A 21,230-nucleotide genomic window follows, 5' to 3' on the forward strand; every position below is an offset into this window, starting at 1 on the left:
GAAAAATGAGGTTTCCTTTTGCTCAGAGGCAAATTACACCCTCTCCCCTCTGCGAAATGGGGTCAGGGTGACCGCACTGCCCACGCCATAGCTGGGAGATTGCCAGGGCTGTACTGCTCCCCAAAGGCTGGGACAACTTCTGCCATTGACTCCAGATCACAGCTCTGCACCTCCCTGTCTCACTGGTATTTTTATTATCTTCATTATTTACATATCCCCAGTGAGGGACAGGGGCTGCATCCACCTCCATCCACCAAGGGCTGCCCTGGAAGCATCGTTGTGTTTTCCTTCCCCGTGATTCTCGCCTTGTGCCCAGGGATTAAATAGAAGGAAAGTGGCCTATTTTGTAGGGAACACTGAAAGCAAACCAGGTTATTTTTAAGGCTTGTGGTTGTATCCCTGCTGCTGGGAAACAACCCCTTCCTGAGGTCAGGGGAGGACAGGCAGTAACCTGGAAAATGGCAGTGAGGACAGCGGCTCTCCAGGGCCAAGCTCTGCTGGCAGGGTTTAAATCCTCAAAACTGAAGGATTGGGTTATTCTGGGTTTGCAGGATCAGAGAGCTGCCACTGCCACTCACCCACCTGAGGAAGGGCTGAGGGCCCAGGTGGGCTCCTGCCTGGACATGAAACACAAACCACAGCCCAAACAATCTCAGAAGCTTCCTGGCCAGGCCCTTCCCTGGCACCCTTCCCTGCCAAGCTGGATACAAAGCTAGCAGAGGTTCAGGGAAGATCATGGAATTTGGGTTGGAAGGGGTCTTAAAGGTCATCTTGTTCCACCCCCCTGCCATGGGCAGGGACATCTTCCACTATCCCAGGTTGCTCCAAGCCTCATTCAACCTGGCTTGAACACTTCCAGGGATGGAGCAGCCACAGCTTCTCTGGGCATCCTGTGCCAGGGCCTCATGACCCTCACAGGGAACAATTTCTTCCCAATATTCCATCTATCCCTGCCCTCTGCCAGTGAGAAGCCATTCGCTCCCTGTCCTGTTACTCCAGGCCCTTGTCCAAAGTCCCTCTCCACGTCTCTTGGGCCCCATTTTGGCCTTTGAAAGGGCTCTAAGATCTCCCTGGAGCCTTTTCCTTTCCAGGTGAACACCCTCAGTTCTCCCAGCCTGTCCCCAGAGTCCTTGGAGAGGATCTCAGGAAGAAGGAAGGGGACCATAACCCCACGGCCATCCCACCTGTGCCAGGCTGGATCCAGCACCTCTCCTGGGTAACAACAGCAGCGTGGGCCCAGGTCAGGTTTCAGCAGGAGCTGGAGGCACTGGGGCTCCCAGGTGGGGATGGACATGGAACAGGAGGGGAGACTGTCACAGCTCCAGTGACATGAACCAGTTTCCAGGCAGCTATTCAAATGCAAACAAAGAATCCACCCAGGGCAGGTTGGATCCTTGGGTTTTGAAACCCGCCCTCGCCCTCTCCTCCAGGAAGCTTTAGCCATGCAAATGTAGGGCTTCAACAAATGTGGGGCTTTATTCCCAGCCTGGCTTCAGGCGAGCACAGGAGTCTGGGGTCCATGTAAGCATCACATACCTCCAAAATCCCCCCCTGCTCTGGACCAAAACAGCTGCAGGACCTTGGAACAGCATTGTCCACATTTCTCCTGGGAGTGAGCACAGGAACCTCCTGTGCTTAAGCAGGCAACCCCACTCTGTTACGGGAAGACTTGGTCCCATGGCTCTGGCCTCTCTGTCCTAATCCCAAAACCTCCCTGGCAGCTCTCACCAGACCCAGGAGATGCTCTGGACTTCACTGGGAGTCAGGAGCAGCATCCCCGGGTCCCCTCGGGGTGTACAGGTCATGCTGCCTGATGGCAGGTGATGAGGAGCAGTCTCCTGGGAAGGCAGGAGGACACCAAGGCAGGTGAAGAGGGGGTCAGGTCCTCCTAGGAGCTGTCCTATGTGGAAAGCTCAGAGCCAGACCCCGAGGCTGACTACAGCTGCATAGTGTGACGAGGCTCAGCACCTCCACTTGGCTCCAAGCCAAGCCCAGTGCCCCGGGATGCCAGGAGCCCTCCCTCCCTGCTACGTGCCTGTCTGATTTGGGCCAGTCATGCCCACAGCCTGCAGAACAGGCTCAGCTGGCAGCACGCCCGGCAGGATGGGATGGAGCCCGGGGGAAGAGCTGGAACATCACCCTGGGAGCACCTCAAACAAACCCACACAGGGACAGTGCTGGCCCCAGGAACCTGCCCACGTGAGATAAAGCACACGGATTTATGCTGCAGGGCCAAAGGTGTTTCCCAGCTCCTAGGGAAAGCGTGGAGTGGTGAGGACCCGGACACCAGAAAGCATCCCCCATGCCTGCCATCGCTCCCCAGCCCAGCTGCGATTTAAATTTCCAACAAATCGAGCCTGACCTCCGTTTCCACACCCAGCAACTCCAAGGCAGACAGACAATGACGGAGGGATAACCACATCCCAGAGCCTGGGCTCCCCACCCCTCCTGCACAAACAACACACCCAGAGACACAGCTCCCTGGCAGTGCAGGACCTACCTCCCCGTGCTCAGCACCTTCCCAGGGACTGGAGAGAGCGAATCCAGGCTGGCACAGGGTCTGACCTGAGCATCACACCGACTGTGCCTAGGAGGGGGAACCTGGAAGGCTGACACACCCCCATTAAAGCTGATTCCCATCTTATTCCCTGAAACAGACACTGCTGATCCCCCATAATTTCCCTGGGCTGGGAGCAGGAGGGAGCATTTATAGCCACAGCCAAGGGAACCAGCTGGTGCTCGTATCCTTGCCTGGAGGAGCCAACTCAGGGTCATGCTTCGGAAATATTTGAGAAGCACAGCAATTAAAAGATTGGAGCTGGCAGGCTGAGCTGTCTCCCTCTGCCCTGATCCATGCCTGTGTCCTCCCACGTGCATCCGCCCAGAATCACTCCTCTACACGGCCACACGCTCATCCATCTCCTGACATGCTGGGGGTGGCAGTGAAACTCCAAAACTCCACTTGGCTCCATCCCCCGAGTTGCTGCTGACCCTAATGGGCAGGCAAGACTCGTCCCCGCTCCCCCAGGGTGCTCCCTGCTCCCTGTTAGCAGCTGTGCCTCTCCACCCCCCTTGCCAGCGTGTGCCGGCAGTGTGGCGTGCATAGCAAGCCTCATCCTGCCTGGCCGCCACGCCAGCTGCTGCACCCTGTGCTCCCCCTTGCATGGGAGGAGCTGGGTTGGGTCACTGCGCTCCTTTGGTGCCTGATCCCGAATTACTGAGCACTGGTGGGTGTATCCATGCGGCTGGCAAGGCTCTGATCGGCTGCTCTGCTTGTCCCAGCATTCCCATCCTTCACCCTCCAGCTGTTTGGCTGGTCCCTGCGGGCCCCCAGCTGATTCTGCCCACCCTGGAGCATCTTGCTGGGCTCAGGATACACGCACAGGTTGTCCCTACAGCATGATAGTCTGGCCGACACACAAACCCAGAGCTCAGAACAAGGATACCAGGTTTTCTTGCCATGGTGGAGGGAGGCCCAAAGAGAAGAAGGTGCAAGACAAGAGCTCCAGGAAGCCACAAGCAGGAACAGAGGCTCTCTGATGCTGGCTGCAGAGATCTCCAGGGAGGATCCTTCAGCCACCACCACTGCTGCCACCTCCCAACCCTGCTGTCAACAGTGGCAGGACTCACACAGGGCCTACCTCAGCCTTGGCTTTCCCACGCAGGAGCAGCCTTGGGAAGTGGGAGGAGGAAATGGATCTGCTCCATGTTCCCGGCGCTTCCTCTCAATGCCCTGATTTTTTTCTCTTGTGGGAGCAGGGAACAGCCTGTGTCACAGATAACAAAGGCAGTGACAGACACTGCTGGGGCACCTGAAGCACTGTGGACAGCCCCAGAGTCCTCCCCACCATCATCCTGCACCCCGGGACAGCCACCAAAATGCTCGGAGCTGGTTCTACCCTCCAACCCTTGGCACATTTGCAGGATGCTATCAGAGGTGTGGGGGGCAGTGGCAGGATGCTCAGCCCCCCCCATCTGGCCAAGGCAGGCTCTGAAATGCCCAGCCATGGGCAGTGAAGGCCCAGCTGCCTGCTGCCAAGTGGCAGAGGGAAAAGGCAGGAATGATCATGGAATACAGGTTCTAACCAATGGATTTGCTGTGTTCTGGGAGTGTGGTCCAGACATGAGGGTACAGAGGGGATGGATGGTGGTGCACGGAAGCCTTTGTGGATGCTGAAGGACCACAGAGAGCACAGGCCCACCTTTGGGGAATCTGAGGCACAGCCTTCCGAAGGGGGGCACACAGCCCACAGGGACCTTAGCCCATCCCTGTCCCCCATTCCAGGACATGGAGGATGAACTCCTGGGGCGCTGGGACATCTCCTTGCTCCAGCTGCACACCCCATCTTCAGGATATCCCAGGGACTGAGCTGCCACAGGACACCCCAGGCAGGGGATCCCCTTGCCAGCCAGGTCCAGGGGAGCTGGGATGTTGGCTCAGCCCTGGAGGCTGCTTGCAGTGCCAGAGGCTGGCTGCCTGCCCGGGGACGGCGGTGGCAGGCTCAATCCCAGTGCCCATTGTGCTCCTGAGGGAGCAGGGCTGGGGGAAGGGACATGTTCTGGCCTCAACATGGGGCCAAGGCCACCAGGATTACCCAGAGCACGGCCAGCGGGGCTGGAGACCCGGCACTCCTGCAGGATTCGCACAAGGTTAGACACCGTTCCCACGGCAGCTGAGCTGGGATGGGGCTGGGAAGAGGAGGGAATGGGGTGAGACAGTGCCGAGGAAGGATGTGGTCAGGTTAGGATGAGGACGGGATGGGATGGGGCTGGGGCAGGATGGGACCAGGGCGAGACAGTGCCAAGGCAGAACACGGCCAGGGTAAGATGGAAATGCAGTAGGATGGGGTTGGGATAGGATGGTATCAGAGTGGGATAGGACTGGAATGAGAATGGAGTGGGATGGTGCCATGTAAGGATGTGGCCTGGGTAGGATGGGACTAGAGTGGAACAGGGCCAGGCTAGGATGTGACCAGGCCAGAATGGAGCTGTGGTGGAATGGGGTTGGGATGGGATGGGATGGGATGGGATGGGATGGGATGGGATGGGATGGGATGGGATTGGGGTGGGAAGGGATGGGATGGGATTGGGGTGGGATGGGATTGGGGTGGGATGGGATGGGATGGGATTGGGGTGGGATGCGATGGGATGGGTTGGGATGGGATGGGATTGGGGTGGGATGGGATTGGGGTGGGAAGGGATGGGATGGGATTGGGGTGGGATGCGATGGGTTGGGATGGGATGGGATTGGGGTGGGATGGGATTGGAGTGGGATGGGATGGGATGGGATTGGGGTGGGATGGGATGGGAATGGGATGGGATTGGGGTGGGATGGGATGGGATTGGGGTGGGATGGGATGGGATTGGGGTGGGATGGGATGGGATTGGGGTGGGATGGGATTGGGATGGGACGGGATTGGGGTGGGATGGGATGGGATTGGGGTGGGATGGGATTGGGGTGGGATGGGATGGGATGGGAATGGGATGGGATTGGGGTGGGATGGGATGGGATTGGGGTGGGATTGGATGGGATGGGATTGGGGTGGGATGGGATGGGATTGGGGTGGGATGGGATGGGATTGGGGTGGGATGGGAATGGGATGGGATTGGGGTGGGATGGTGCCAGAGCATGCTGGGAATGGAGTGGGACGGAGCCACGGCATGACGCAGCAAGGGCGGGACTGGTGTGGGATGGACCCAGGCCGGGACCTGGGACGGGGCCATGGTGAAGGGGCCTGCCCTGGCTGTGGGATGCAGGAAGAGGCATGTCCTGCCTGGATGGAGGCTCCCTGCCAGGCTGTACCTCAGAGTGCTCATCCCTGCAGCCTGGGGCTGGGGAGGGCTCCGGGAGGATGGAGCGCAGCCCACAGCATTCCCAGCGTCGCTGTTAGTTTAACAATACCCCGCTGGCCTGCATGCCGGGGCTAATTTTATCCCTGGAGCCAGGCCAAGACAGCCCTAACTTTCCTCGCTGTGATTTATCCCAGCCATTTCCCTTCAAAAACAAGGCCCCCGTGCCAGCCCTGCAGTCTCCCAGGCAGCGGCACAGTGTCCTGGCCGGGGCAGGATTCGCCCCTTGGTGGGCAAATGTTCAGAGAGCAGGAGGGGGGTTGCTGTGGGAACCCCTCCTGGGGTCATTCCCCCCACAGCACAGGGATGTTCAAAGCTGGCAGGAAGCCAGGGGATGCTCAGGAAGAGCCTTCCCCAGGATCCTGGAGCAGCTCTGTTTTCCACAGACATCTCTGGGAAGGAGGTGGGTGTTTTTTCTACCAATGATTTTATTGAAAAAGCTGTGGGGCTATTTTTTTTTCCCTTTTTTTCCTTTTTTCTCCCTTTTCCCAGTCAGCAGCCATACTTGAGAAAGAGGTTTCTCTTTGCTTCTGTGCATCTAGTTAAAAACTGATCTGTAAAAACACTGCAGAAAAATGGAAAATATTGAAAATATCTCATGACAAACAAACAAAAAAATCTCATCCAAATAAAGATCTCTTTTCTTCTCTTTTTTTTTTTCCATCATAAAAGCTTTTAGTGTGCAAAATGTTGACCGCTTGGATTTCTTCTCCCAGTGGGCTGGGATTCACCCACCCCTGCTTCAGGAGAGTGGGTTTTCAGAAAGCTAAAAATCCCTGGGCAGAGACCCCAGCACCATTACCTCCACATCTGTCCCTCTTGTGACCCCCCCTTGCTCCTGCCAGACCCGTGGCAGGGTGGGAGGTCCCCAGGGAAAGAGAGAGGTGGCACGGCCAGTCCGCGGGTGAGCCCTTTCCTGCCAGCCTGGGAAGGGGGAAGAAAGCCCCGAGTCATTTGGTCACTAGCGTGTTGAGTTCCCGTCCATTCTCAGCCTGTCCTGGACACAGGAGGCCCGAGGGGCTGCGGGCAGAGCGGGAGGAGGCGTTAGAGGTTGTCGTACATGCGCAGCGTCTTCTCCAGCTGCTGGCTGACGCGCTGGTAGAAGATGATCTGCTGCCTCAGGTAGGACTGCATCATCCTCTTGAAGTCGGCCACGCGCCGCTCGTGGAAGTGGTTCATCTCGGCCTGCAGGGCGAAGCCCACCACGCGGCAGCGCTTGCGGATCCCGTCCGCCTCCTCCTGGTCCATCCTGCCCTCGTCGCTCATCCGCTGGCTCTCCTTCACCTTAGCGAAGGCGCCTGGCGAGGCAGGGAGCAGCGTCAGGGGATCCGTGCGACCCTCGGGCCCCCTTCCCTGGGCAGCCCCGCTTGATCCCATCGCCTCCCCCGTGCCGGGACGCTGGCCTGGCCCCAAAGCAGAGGCACAGACCTGCCCCATGGAAGGGAGGGATCTGCCTGCATCTCCCCTTGCCTGTCAAATCCATCCCTCTCCTCCAGGCAGGCAAAGACCGGGAGCATTTTCCCTCTGGACTCTGGCATCTCCAGCTCTTTTTCCATCCCATCCCTGGGCAGTCAGCCTCATGTATAGCTGGGGGTCTGGGCTCCTGGAGTGCTGTGACTCGAGGCTTGGGGCGCCAAGCTGACGTGGGGCAGTGCTAGCACAGTCAAGCATCCCAGCCAAGCCTGTCCTCCAAATATTCCATGCCATTCCATGAATGGGGGTCAGGAGCAGCCCTGGGAGACCCCAGCCCCAGGAAGCAGTGAACCAGGATGTCACAAGGGCATGTGGTGTCTGGAGCTCGGCTGGGAAAGCATCTCTCACTCTCAGAAGCAGCTGATGCTCTGACACCAGTTTTTCTCTCTCCTTCCATGTTTTTTTACAGCTCGGTTTCGAAAGAATCCTGCCTGGATCCAGCCCTGCATTCCTCCCCCTCATTAGCACAGAGGCTAAAAAACTAAAAACAGGATCTGGCCCGCGCTGGGCTTTTTTCCCTTCTCACTGCCCCTTGCCAGGAGCACCAGACCCGGGGTTACAGTGCTCCCACTGCGCCAGCCCTGCTCCCAGAGGAGAGGAGGAGGAGAAGGAAGAAGCAAAGTTTGGAGGCCAAATCCTGCCTTCCGCTCTGCCCACGTGGCCTCGCTTCCGGACGGGATCCAGCCCCTCTCCATGGGTAAACAACACTCAGCAGAAAGGCAAGGAAGCTGCCCGGGCACGATTGAATCCTCACGGGCCCCCTTTACCTTCCCAGCCTCCCCCAGGGATGTGGAGTGATGCACAGACATCCCTGCATTCTTGGACACAGAGAGCCCTGGCTGGAAGAAAACCTGGGAAAACCTCTGGAAAACCTGGGAAACCTCCTTTTCTGCGGGAAACCTCTCCTCCAGACTCTGGGGACACTGGTGTGGGTGTCCCCTCCCTGCTGCGGGGAGCTGGGCGGGGAGGAGTGTATGGACTTTGGCCCCACACTGGTGGCTGCCTGGGTGCAAAGGGACACCAAGCCCTCCCTGCCTGCTGCCTGCCCCAGGGAGAGAACAGCAGACCCTTCTCCCCACCTCTGATCCCACCAAATCCAGGGAACCGGGAGGAATGGGACAGGGGGATCTCTGATGCCCTGGGAGTGCTAACCTCTTCCTGCTAGGCTTGGAGGTGCAGGGACATGCTCCTGAAAAGTGCGACCCTGGCTGCCCCCAGAGGCTGTGTGTCCTCTATCCCACTGCCCTGCACAGCCCCCTTGACCCCTCTGGCCAAGCCAAGGCCATATCTGGCCATGTCCCAGCCCTGGGGGAGCAAGCTCTGGTATCCCTGCTGGCCACCCATCCACTGCCTTGGCAGAAAGGGAGGATGAGGAGGGACAAGTGGCAGTGGGTGGGGACGTACAAGAGGTGCCAGGCAGGTCACCCCAGAGCCAACAGCAGCAGTGCTGGCTCCTGTGCATGGTCTGGGGGGAAGTGACATCCATGCTGACCCTCCCAGCCAGTGCTTTGGGTAGCACCAGCAGCAGTTATGGAGTCCACAGCATCACTGGGGCAGACTCCGGAGCCCACAGCCCTAGCAGACTCTCCCAGGCTGGGGTGACTGGAGTGCTGTGCTAGCAGGGACCACACTGCCTCCCTGAGAGGCACAGGCAGTGGTTCCCACTCCCATCCTCATTCCCCATTCCCTTCATGACCCAACAGAGGATTTCCTCATCCCACTTGCCACACCATTCCCACTCACATGGGGCCATTCCTGGGGAGAATGCCACCTTACCTTTCTGCAGGTGGATGATGTCTGGGAAGTTGGAGAGAAGCCCTTGATACAAGGAGAGAGTGTCCAGCATGAGGAACAGGTCGTTCTTGGGCTGCTCAGCGAACATCTCCCCCACAGTCTCGTACGTCTTGCCCGTGTGGGAGATGGCGTTGTTGAGGGCATCCAAGCTGTAGGGAGGGTCCATGTGGAACGAGTGGCTGATGGCTTGGAAGGCATTGCCCAGCTTCTGGAACTCCTTCCGGAAGCCCCCGACGTGCTTGCGCACCAGCTCTGACGCCACGTTGGTCAGCTGCATGACGCTGTCATCCATCTTCTTACTGAAGGCCTTGAAGGCATCCACGCGGTCTTCCACATCCTGCAGGTCCTGGTGCTCTGTGGGAATCTGGATGGTGAGGAGGAAGCTGGCGCCAACCATCTCATCCTTCTCTGCCCGGCGTTTGCCCAGCTTCCACTGCTTCTCGTCGCGGCAGCAGAGGAAGTGCTGGAAGCCCTCGTACTGGGAGAGGACAGGGTGGCTGGTCATGTGCTCCATCCAGAGGATCAGCCGCCGCTTGCGCTTCTCAATGAAGTCCTCCTCGAAGCGGCCGGTGGCCTGCTTCTCGGGCAGGTGGGGCACCGAGATCACCGTGAACTTGTGCAGCAGGCGGTTGTAGAGCCAGTCAAAGTGCTTGTACCGCCGGTACACGGGCGAGTTGATGTTGCTGGGGGTCAGCTTGTAGGAGATGTAGCTCTTGATGCCCTTGAACTTGGTTTGCTTGGTGGGGTCCTCCACAGAGCAGATGAACGGGTGGGGGTTGGCCCTCCATTGGGGGCCTCTGGAGCCCATCTCGATGCAGTAGGTCTCGGCGATCTTGGACATCAGGGGCACGTCGCCCAGGATGAAGGCTTCCACCCCAGAGCGGACGAAGCAGGAGAAGCGGTTGAGGTTTCTCCCCACCACACTGCCCCTCTTGGAGGAGCTCATGCTGTCCTGCCTCTCCAGCACCGGCTTGGGCCGGTACCCGGCGTGCTGGTGGTGGCCATAGGCCGCTGGGTACTGAAGGCTGGGCGAGGGGTGCCCGTTGGTGCCCGGCGCGCTCCGGGGCTCCTCCACCACCGTGCACGCATCGTCCCAGTCATCCCAATCATCATCATCATCGTCCTCAAAACTGCCCTGGTAGGAGATGCCAGGGTTGGGGGATGCCGAGTACAAGGAGGAATCGTGCCCCGGGGAACCGACAGGGCTGCTGGAATAGTCCGTGTAGTTGGAGCCCGAGCGGGAGCGGAGGATCTCGACGTAGGAAGCAGGGAAGAGGCCGGTCTCCCCACGGCTGTTTTGGCCCTGTAACCACCCGTCCAGGGAGTTCTCGCTGAAGATGACGAGCTCCTCGTTCTCCTGGATGCTGATTTCCTCTTTGTTTTCGCTCTGGAAGTTGTAAAGCGCTCTGGCTTTCAACGCCATGGCCGGTCCCGGGTCGGGAACAGGGGGGGAGCCAGCGGAACGCAATCCCCCCCGGCCAAAACAGCCCCCCCACCCCCGGCAATACCGCGGGCTCGCGCGGCTCCGGGATCACCACCACGCGCTGTGGGAAATGGCTTGGCCGCTTTCCCAGGAAAATAACAAAAAAAAAAAAAAAAAAAAAAAAAAGGAGAAGAAATCCCTTACGAGGCGACGCCAATGTCCCAATGTCCAAGCAACCCCTCCGATCCCGGCGCCCCGGTTAAAAAAAACATTCCCCGTTTAAAAACGACATTCCCTGGATAAAAACAAGATTGGCAGTCAAGCGAGCGGCGTTCCCCTGGCTCCTCCGGGATGTGAGTCCCGGCCGGCCCAAAAGCCGGGCTCTGCCATGTCCACGCAGGGTTTATCTCTCTGGGAGGCTGATCCCGAGGTTTCACTCTCCGGGAGGAAAACCCCTGGCTGCCAACGAGGAAATAAATCCACAGCGATTTTTCTCGGGGCTCCTGTGGATAAAACACCCTAAATTTCCCGTCGGTGGGGGCTGAGAGAGCGCCGGGAACGACCCCAAACCCTGCCAAACCTCCCGGTGATCCCGGGATTTTGCAATTCCTTCCCGGGCCGACTTTCCTGATGGTTGGTGGCGTTTGGTTTTTCCCCGAAATCCGTAAATCTCACGCAGGACGGAGGCGGTGGTGCCCGTGTCGGTGTCGGGGCCGGTCCCGTTGCCACTGGCTATGGCGGGGTAGTGCCAGGGCTGCTCCGCTGCCGCTGCCGGGGCTGCTCCCGTTGCCGAAGGGGTGGCGGAGCCGGCCGCCAGCCTCCCGTGACGCAGGGCAGCGCCGCGCTCCCCGCTCCGCCGCCCGGTCCGCGGCGGGGAGCGGCCCGGCCCGGCCCGGCCCGGCCCGGCGCACGCTGCCCTCTGCAGGCAGCCGGCCCCGGGGGCACGAATCCTCGCCCGCGGGGGCTGCGGCCGCTCCCGCGTCCCTGCCGGGGTGTCCCCCTCGCCCGTGCCCGGTCCCGGCCCGCAGCGCCCCGTCCCGGTGCCCGAGGGAAACTGAGGCACGGGCCGAGCGGGCTGTGGGGGCGCGGGGCCTCCGCGCCGCGCAGTGGCGCTGCGGCCGGGGGAGCGGCGCGGGGGGAAGCGCGGGGGCCGCGGGGTTGCCATGGAGGAGCTGAGCGCGGCGCTGGCGGCGGGCGTGGGGCTGGCGGGGCCCTGCAGCCCGGCCGCGCCGCACCCCCGGCTGGCCGCCTACAAACCCCGCGGCGGCCCCGGACAGGCCGAGCGCCGGCAGCGCCTGCTCCGCATCCAGAGAGAGTGAGCGCCGCAGCGGGCGGACGGGAGCGCGGGACGCGTTACGCCGGCCCGGGGCTGCCTGTGGGGAGCGGGCCGGGCTGGGCTGCCTGTGGGCAGAGGGCCGGGGTGACCTGCCTGTGGGGAGCGGGCCGGGGGGATCTGCCTGTGGGCAGAGGGCCGGGGTGATCTGCCTGTGGGGAGCGGCCCGGGGCTGCCTGTGGGGAGCGGGCCGGGGTGATCTGCCTGTGGGCAGAGGGCCGGGGTGATCTGCCTGTGGGCAGAGGGCCGGGGTGATCTGCCTGTGGGGAGCGGGCCGGGCTGTGCGTGCCGTGGGTGACCTGCCTGCCCGCCCGGTTGTTTCCTCGACCCCAGGAGGCGGCTGGACTACGTGAACCATGCCAGAAGGCTGGCGGAGGACGACTGGGCAGGGGTGGAGAGCGAGGACGAGGACAGAGAAGGGGAAGATGCGGAGGAAGAGGCGATGGACGTGGATGCTGGCAAAAAGCTGCCCAAGCGCTACGCCAATCAGGTGAGGAGCCATCCTCATGGGGCAGGGGTGTACGGTGGTTTGAGGCCCCGGTGGTGGCCATTTGGAGACTGAGAGGAGTGTGTCTGGCCTGGCTTGGTGCTCGCAGAGAAACTGTGCTTAGTTCACCTCCAGAACACTCTAAGTTCAAATGGAGAACACATGGATATGGCATGTGCTTTAGAATCACTTAGGCTGGAAAAGACCTCAAAGGTCACTGATTCCAGCCTCAGCATCACCGTGTTCTCCACTTTAGGAGATTTCAGCTCAGCCAGAAGCATGAGTAACCCGTTAGGCAGTATTCAGCTAAAGATTTCTGTTTTTCCCTGTGTTTGGAAAGGAAAGAAAGGCAAACTCAGCTGGGTTTCATCAGCCTGGGTGCTGTATTGGTCCTAGATAACACACAGCCACTTAGGCACTCTGAAGAGGTCAACTTGTCCAGGCTCTTTACTCCTAACATTTTGAAATCTCTAATCCCTGCTATGTTTTTAAAAATAAAGTGTTGGAGTGGGGACCAAGGTGTGGGCTGCCCAAACAAGGGCTGTGAGCCCTGTGCTGTAGTCTGAAGCTCAGTCAGCAGCTGGGAAGCAAGAGAAGGACTTGGGGAAGAATGTGTTAGGCAGGTTGGACTTCATTAGAGGGGAGGAAGAAGCCCTTTGGTGGGTGACAGGCAGTGCCAACTGCCTCTAACGTACCCAGTGTAGCCATCAAAGCAAAGTCAAAACCTCCCTGCTTTACCCTTGAGCTGTTGTCCATAACTTCAAGAGATTTGTTACTGACTGGTTCTTCCCCCTGGACTCTCCATAGCTGATGCTGTCAGAGTGGCTGGTAGATGTCCCCTCAGATCTGGAGCAGGAGTGGGTTGTGGTGGTGTGTCCCGTCGGGAAAAGGGCTCTTGTTGTGGCCTCCAGGGTAAGTGGGCTTCCACCAGCTGCTAAAGGACCTGTACCCATTCACAGCCAACATAAAACTGGCTTGACTGGGTTTTTTCTCTTTTTTTCCTCACAGGGCACAACAGCAGCTTACACCAAGAGTGGCTTCTGTGTCAACAGGTTCCCATCCCTGCTGCCAGGGGGAAACCGGCACAACTCAACCAGTGACAAAGGTACAGGTGTGAGGAGGCATTTGGGATAGAGAGATAGGAAGTGCCTGGGAGTTTGTGTGTGTTGACAGGCACAATGTTGTTCCTGCAGTTCCCCCAAGTCCCACAGCTGTGCCCCTTTTTTGTGCTGGGGGTGGTCAGCTTCAGGCCTGTTTCTGTATCTCTGGAGATAACTAGATGGGAACAATATCAGATGCCTTTATGCTAGATAAGCACATAGAATCCCCCAATGGTTTGGGTTGGAAGAGACCTTAAAGCTCATCTTGTTCCACTGTTCTGCCAAGGACAGGGAACCTCCCTCTAAACCAGGTTGCTCCAAGCTTTAGACACTTCCAGGGATGGGGCAGCCACAGCTGCTCGGGGCAACTTGCGCCAGGGACTCAGCACCTTCACAGGAAAGAATTTCTTCCTAACATCTGATCTAAAATTGCCCTTTTCCAGATAAAACCATTGTCCCATGTCCTGCCACATCTTTTAATAAGCTTCCTGTTTGACTGACACTCTTAAACCCCGACAACCTCTGTCCTCTAACCTTTGTATGGTGTCATCTTCCTTAATACCTCTTGGAACTCATTTTTTTTGCCCCATAAAGAGAGGCTTATTGTCCAGCAAATACCATTTTCTGAAACATGCCCTTACTTGTTGTGCCTCTGGCTGGACTCTTTGCAGCCTTGTGGGACTCCTCAAGCTCAAGGCCTTCTGTGGTTGCAGTTTCTGTTAGCAGAAGGGGATCCCTCTGCACACTGCAGTCTCGCATCAGGGCAGGATTAATGTTGGAGAGCTGGGACCTGGTATTTGCCAGCTGGGTTGGACAGTGTTTGGAGCAGGTCTGGACCTCCCTGTGTTTGTGTGTGCAGTGTACAGCATCCTGGACTGCATCTACAATGAGGCCAAGCAGACCTACTATATCCTGGATGTGATGTGCTGGAGAGGACACCCTGTTTATGACTGCCAGGTACTGAGTCCCTGCCCTCCCTGGTGTTTCCTGAGCTGCTTTGCTCCAGCACTGCATGTAGCTCACTCTGCAAAAGGTGGGTATTTCTCCTAAGCACCAGCATCTTTACAGCTTTAGGGCTGCTGGATAACTGTGTACATGTTCTGGGGGGAGCAGCAGGGTTTGGGGTCTCTGCAAATGAAGTTAAGTTTGTAAATCTCCCAGTTGAGTGCAGAAGAACAGAGACACTCTGCAGATACTGTCAGGTGATGAGTGGTGAATGGTCACTAACTCTGGCTCCTTTCACAGACTGACTTCAGATTCTTCTGGCTCTCCTCAAAAATCCAAGAGGAGGAAGGGCTGGGAGAGAAAAGCAGGATTAATCCAGTAAGTCCTTTTGTACTCAGAAGAAGGCTGGGGGGGGAAGCTCTCCTGTTCAGCAGGCTTCAGCAGTTTCTTTCACAAGTGGAAGCTTTTTTTCCTTTTCTTCCTTTCCCCTCACAGATCAGGCTTCAAAGTGTAGCTCTTATGAAATGGGATACCATGGTCAGGATGTAAATAGAACCACTGCATATTGTAAATGAGTTCAGTGGGGTTTTATCCCCCTATCCAAAGTGCTGAGGGAGATCACCCTGCAGGGTATCAGCTAACTTCCATGCTGTTTTTAGCTTCCCCTTGTAATGGAATGGAAAACAGTGTGGTTTCTTCAGGAGCAGCATTGGTTGGCAGCCTGACTACAATGGGGTTTATTCTTGCAGTCTTGTGGGTTTGTAAAGCTTTAAGCCTTCCCTCTGTTTAAACTGATCATTGAAGTTGTCAGGATGAATGCTGGCTTGCCACCCAGAGTCCTTGCTGAGCCAGAATAAAAAGTTGTCTTTGAAGACTTACAGATGGGGGTCAGACCTAGAGCCCACTGCAGCAGGGAACGTGATTTTTGGGCACAGACACGAGAGATTTGTCTGCTCAGACACAGCCAAGCAGAGCAGCTCCTGTGAGCTGAGCATCTCAGTGATAAATTGAGCTGACTGCAGTGAGGGTGTCTGTGTTCAGAGAACATCCTGTCCTGACTCCCAACAGGAATATCCAGAAGATAACTACCTAATGAAGGGGGGGTTCGTTTCAGCTTTCATTTCCTGGGTGGAAAGATTTGCTTGGCTGAGCCAGCAGCCTGGAGCAGACATCTGTCTGCTTTGCATCCTGCCCAGAGGTCATCATTTTCTATTTTGGTTAGAAGAGCAATTCTGGGTCAGGTATCCTGAAAAGTCCTTCATGCAGTCTTAGGTGCTTGGGAAAAAAGGTATCAGGAGTACGTGGGAGCTGCTCCTCACCCTTTCCCTCTTATGCCAGATCCTGCACCAGAGGAATCCTTCCTTCTTAGCTGCCTGCACACCAGCGCTGGATTCAGCAGCTTGTTCTCCTGTAGACCAGAAAGTTGCCTCTTCTAACCCTCTCTTTCTCTTTCAGTACAAATTTGTGGGCCTGCAGAACTTCCCCTGCTCCTCGGACAGCCTGTGTGAGCTGCTGGCTACAGACTTTCCCTTCGAGGTGAGAACACACAGGTGGGAGCCTGGACCCCAGCCTTAGCAACAGCTCTGCCAGCTCTCTCTGGGAGAGAGGTGTATCTCCTCTCTTTGGGAATTTGCTCTCCTGAGGCTGCAGAAAGTTTGCCAAGTTGCTGTTTCCTGTATGTGGGATGGATGCCTTTATGCCTGTGTTTGATCTGTTGCCTTTTCACCAACCTCATTCAACCACACAAATGGGCAAGAGTTAAACCATGGCACTCCCTGAGTTTGCGCTGCCCTTGCTGCAGTTGGCTGTGCCTGAAAGAGCCTTTTGGGATGAGAGGACACTCAGGCTGCTTCCAGAAGCAGCACAACTCAGGTTCACATAGCAGTGTGATGGACAGCTGACATTTTTAGGGCCAAAACTGGTACTGACCACTGCCCTGCATGGCGTTGGTTCTCCCAACAAGGCACCTGGCTGTTTTTTGGGGAGGAAGAAGAAGGGTGGTGGTAAGTTCCCAATGGTTTCTGGGGGGTTCACGATGGGTGCCTGAGGTGTACTGGAGCTGGGGACAGTTGGCTGTGACAGAAATGACTGAGCAGGACACCTGTGTTTGCTTCATCAGCTTTAAAAGTAGAATCATACAAGATTAAGTGGAAAGGGACCTGCTAGTAGCATCAAAGTCCAGCTCTGGCCCTGCATCAAGAATCCCACCTGAGATTGTTGAGATTGGCCTGAGAGTGTTGTCCAAAGGCTGCCTGAGATCTGGCAGCCTTGGGGCTGATGACTGCTTTGGGGAGCCTATTCCAGTGCCTGACCACCCTCTGGGGGAAGAACCTTTTCCTAATATCCACTCTAAACTTCCCCTGACACAGCTGCTGTGCTGTTCTGCCCTTTGGGGAAGGTCAGAACAGGAAAATCCATGTGCCATCCAGCTCTGTTCCATGTGGTTGTGAGCAGTGAGTTGCAGACCCTTGTGGAATCAGCTCTGGCTGCTTTTGCCTGCCCTGGCTGACTTGTCACTGCAAGGGAAGGGAATAGGGGAGGCAGTGGCATTCCAACCCAGTGACAGTGACAACATCTGTGAGCCAGAAGCTCCTCCAGTGGCTGCAGGCTGTTTCTGGGAATGCCCAGTCTCAGCCTGATGTCAGGAACAACTTCCACAGAGATTTCTTGTCCCACAAGAAGCCAAAAGCCACATTGATGTGACAGTGTCTCTCATGCTCTCCAGTCCTGAGTTAGCCATTAAAATAGTGTAGGTTTAAGTTAAGACCACTAACTTGGCTGTGAGGGCTGGCTTTGCTTTCTGCTTGTGAAAGCCAAGACAGTCATCAGAACAAGTTGGAAAGTCCCAGCCCCTCGCTGGTTTTGCCAGACCCTGCTCTGAACATGGATTGAAGGGGCTTCCCAGCTTTCTTACAGCTGGCTTGCTCAATAATAAATGCTCCGAGTGCCTCTGTAAAAACAGTCATTCCTGGTTTTCCCACGTAAAGTCTTCATTCCTTCCTGAGGCATCTGCTCCCATGAGGTAAAGCTGAGGAGCATTTGCCCGCTGCAGTCAGAGCAGCAAACTTGTATGCTACAGAAGAGGCTGTTGTGAAACTGTGGAGCAGGAGATGGAGCTGAACAGACTCCAGCTGTGTCATCCAGCGGTGATTTTCCCCCTCCAGGCCCTCTGCTGTATCAGGATGTGACCCCAAGAAGCAAAGCATGGTGTAGGTTGGCCCAAAGCAGCCCCAACAGCACAGGAACCTTGGTGCTTCTTCCAGGAAGAAGGGAGCTGTGGGTCTCTGCGGTGTGCCACAAGAGGGAGCCCAAAAATCCCTAAAAACCTTCTACCATGGGCGTAGAGCAGAATAAACTTTACAGGAGGCAAAATACATCCTGACTATGGATGAAAGGTAACAGAGGTGGTCTTAGGTCTGGACCCAGCATCTGTTGAGCCTGACAGGGATCCTGTGTGTGTGGTGGCCACAGAGGAGGTCAGTGCTTTTAGATCCAGGTCTTCAGGGTTAATCTGTAACCTCGGAGCTAATGCCTGATCCACTCTATCCAGTGGACTCTTATTCCCCAGAATTCAGTAGACTTTGGATCAGTTGACTGGCTCTGAATCTCAAGTGGTTTTTGGAGTGGATCTTAAGAGCTACTGTCTTTCTCACAGATCTGAGTAAAACCATGCTTTCCACAGAGGCAGGGGAGCCAAAGCCTCTGAGAAACCCTGATGTTTAGGAATGGGAGGACTGTTAAGCACCTAAAATCTGGAAAACATGGCTGTGGAATGTTAACTCCTGCCAGGCCAGTCTCTCCTCAGGTTCGGTCATTTAGGGACAGCGTCAGTCCTTGTTCTCATGTGGCCACTGTCACTGTGGTGACTCAGGGTAGGGACCCAGCCAACAAATTAAATAAACGAGAAAGAATACAGGAGTCACTTAAATCAGGCAATGGAGAACATGACCTAACTCCACCAGGCTGAACTCCTTTGAATTCTCTAGCTTGGGGAAGGTATTTGGAGTGATCCGGAAGGCCTTTCCAGGCTCTGATCTTTACCAAAACATTCCTGTGGGTGCCGGAGAATCCCCATTGCTCACCAAGTGCCATGCACCCGCAGGAATGGGCTGGATATGCTGGAGTGCTGCAGAATCTGATTCTTCCTGGGAGGCAGGGTGGGGGAAAAGCTTTTCACTTTGTATATCCAGAGGGGTTGCACAAGCTCATCATGATGTTTACTGTTCTGGTTTTACATTTTCCTAGCACAGAAATCCCCCTTTTTCTGTGATTATTTTGCAAGATGTTAACAGTGACTGAAAATTTTGGACAGAATATTGCCAGAAGTTTTACCCTCTCTGCCAGAGGTTAGCATCTGTGTAGTAGAAGTGGATATATGCTGCTTGGTGCTCAGCCAGTGTTTCTATTCTGGGGGCTGTAGGATCAGGGAGGGGCCTGAGAGCAGTTCCTCCTGAAGTGGGCTCTTGTTCTCCCCTCTTCTGCCCACTCAGCCACTTTTCCTCATAGCCAAATGGCCTTTTAAGAGCTTGTGAAGCTGAGCTAAGAGGAGCACCACCTCCAGCATTAGTCAGCCTGACAGCAGGATCCAGCCTCACAGAGCACACCCCTGGGAAGTGTGGGAAGAGGGGGGATGAGAATCCCTGAGCACAGTGGGGAAGTGGGGAAAACGTCAGCCAGCTGCAGCACTGCAGAGTGTGGAAATAGTAGCACAAGAGTTAGGACCTAAACCTTTAAAGTCCTGAGTACCCTTAACTGTCACTGATTGCTAAGAGAAGCTCTCTCCTGGGAAACATTAAGAAATTTTTTGGCATAAGCCAGTTGAAAGAGCTGTTAGGAATCGGGGCTCCTTGGCGTCACACACTCGGGCTAATTACCTTCCAAATGTATTATTTAAAATAACCCTAATCAGTAAAGTGGGCTGCCTTATTCAGAAACTCTCTGGCTTTTCTGCAGAATGGGATGAAAACATCCAGAGGACATTGCTCTGTGCTGACACCACACTGGACTCATTTGCCTTTAACAATTTAAAGCCATCCGGGAGCCGCTGATCTTTCAGGGCAGGAGCTCTGCAGGTTTCTTCTTTCCCTTCCGCTATTTATTGCACTGCTTGAGGAAAAATGATCCAGCTGGTGGTTTTGGCCAGCAAACAGAGAGCAGAGCCATTGTCTGGTGCCTGGTCATTCACCTGCAGGAGCCTCAGCTCTGCCCTTTCATTCATTCTCTGTCCTGCCCACAGGTCGACGGGCTGCTTTTCTACCACAAACAAACCCACTACACCCCTGGCAGCACCCCGCTGGTGGGCTGGCTCCGGCCCTACATGGTCCCTGAGATCCTGGGGCTCACCGTGCCCGCCACCGTGCTCACGGCCAAGCCGGACTATGCCGGGCGGCAGCTCCAGCAGATCATCGAGAGCAAGAGGAGTAAAAAGCTGGCGGAGGAAAAGGGCCACCCTTGCGAGGTGGCTGCGAGGAACGGACACTACGAGCTGGAACACTTGTCCACCCCTCAGCCAGAAACGTGTCCAGAGGGCCGGGATGGAGCAGTGAGCCAGATGGAGAGTTAAACTGCTGGGACAGGCCAGTTGGGCAGGGAGCAGGGAAAAGGCTCCCTGCTTCTCACTGTGCCTCGTGTTACTGAGAGGGGGCAGAGTAATGATGATAGGATGGCTTTGTTAAAGGGGATGACAGTGGAATATCTTGCCTCAGGTGTTGCTGGATTCTTTTTATTTGTTGTTATTACATACTTTTTGCCAGGACTTCTGTGAGGCCTTAACAGGATTGTCTGGTTCTTCGCTAAAGCAGTTGGGAAATGATCTGTCCCCATAGCACAAGGATACAGTTCAGCTCCTGACCCTGCTTCTGTTAGAATCTTGGCAAAACTCCAGCATAGGAACAGTGCTTGGACCTCTGAGGTGCAGCTGGTGCTTGTGACCCTTGCAGCAGCCCCACCTTCCCAGCCCTGGAAATCGGGGCTTGTCAGCCTTTGATCCAGCTGTCTTCTGAGGCCTTTTCAATGGAAGTTGTTACTAACAACAAGTTTGCAGTGAGCTGCTGTAAATCCAAAGGCTGGACTTTCCACAGCCACACCTTCTTGGGAAAATCTAAATTTCCTTGCGTTGCAGCAGGACCTGCCTCGGAACAGGGCTTTGTGCGGTGCACGCACAGCAGAAGCCTCTTTCTCCTCGAGGCTTTTCTCAGTGGGGGGAGGAAGGAATGGGTTCGCTCTGAAAAACGCTACCATTGATCGTGCCAAATAAAAGGTTTCTCAGAAAGACAAATTCTTGAGCGTCTTCCTGCTACCTAAGGGTGGATGCGTGCTGTGCCTCCCAAATAGGGATTGAAAAATTGGTTCCAGTGCTGACTGGAGCAGAGGAAACGCTTGCGTGGGTTTAATTCTCTGCACATCGAGGTACTTCAGTTTTTTGTCCTGTCTTTCTCATCCCAGCCCAATCCCACTTTTTAAGCACCGGCTGCTCCCCCTGCCTGGTTTTAGGGGGATGAAATGATTGTTCTCACTGTCCCCAGGTTGGTTTCCAGAGGGGGATGAAAAGGAGAGAGATGAAACATCAAGCTCAAGGCAGTGTTTGAGACCCTTCTCCCAGCTCTCTATGGAAATGCCCCAAAGGAGATAGTGAGAGTGGGGATGGCCACCTGCAGATAGGGGTGTACTTGTATCCTGCCCTTGCACCCTGTGTTTTTCCCAGAAAAGCCGGGTTTCTGTGCAGACTGTGTGTGACCATCTGGCTGTGCAGCCGCTATTGATGATACCAGTGGGCAGCAGGAACTGGCCTGGCTGTGGGAGGGGGCTGCCCTCTGCTCCCCTTCC

General features: G+C 56.2%; 2 protein-coding genes across 2 annotated transcripts; one reads left to right on the forward strand and one right to left on the reverse strand.

The window, feature by feature from the left end:
* Positions 1 to 6,485: 6,485 nt before the first annotated feature.
* Positions 6,486 to 11,381, reverse strand: SNX33 (sorting nexin 33). The gene is made up of 2 exons (XM_005521385.3): positions 9,100 to 11,381; positions 6,486 to 7,148 (listed from the first exon to the last, which is right to left on the reverse strand). Exons 1-2 carry the CDS (start codon positions 10,538 to 10,540, stop codon positions 6,895 to 6,897), a joined length of 1,695 nt encoding a protein of 564 aa, XP_005521442.1. The 5' UTR covers positions 10,541 to 11,381; the 3' UTR covers positions 6,486 to 6,894.
* Positions 11,382 to 11,688: 307 nt separating this feature from the next.
* SNUPN (snurportin 1) lies at positions 11,689 to 20,682 on the forward strand. The gene is made up of 8 exons (XM_005521384.3): positions 11,689 to 11,855; positions 12,207 to 12,363; positions 13,168 to 13,272; positions 13,369 to 13,465; positions 14,320 to 14,417; positions 14,706 to 14,783; positions 15,861 to 15,941; positions 19,642 to 20,682. The coding sequence occupies exons 1-8, from the start codon at positions 11,704 to 11,706 to the stop codon at positions 19,966 to 19,968; spliced, it is 1,095 nt and encodes a 364-aa protein (XP_005521441.1). The 5' UTR covers positions 11,689 to 11,703; the 3' UTR covers positions 19,969 to 20,682.
* Positions 20,683 to 21,230: the final 548 nt, after the last annotated feature.

The sequence above is a fragment of the Pseudopodoces humilis genome, chromosome 16, assembly GCF_049639895.1.
Source record: "Pseudopodoces humilis isolate 2021_Gansu_Grassland_sample_001 chromosome 16, ASM4963989v1, whole genome shotgun sequence".
NCBI classification, from domain to species: Eukaryota; Metazoa; Chordata; class Aves; order Passeriformes; family Paridae; genus Pseudopodoces; species Pseudopodoces humilis.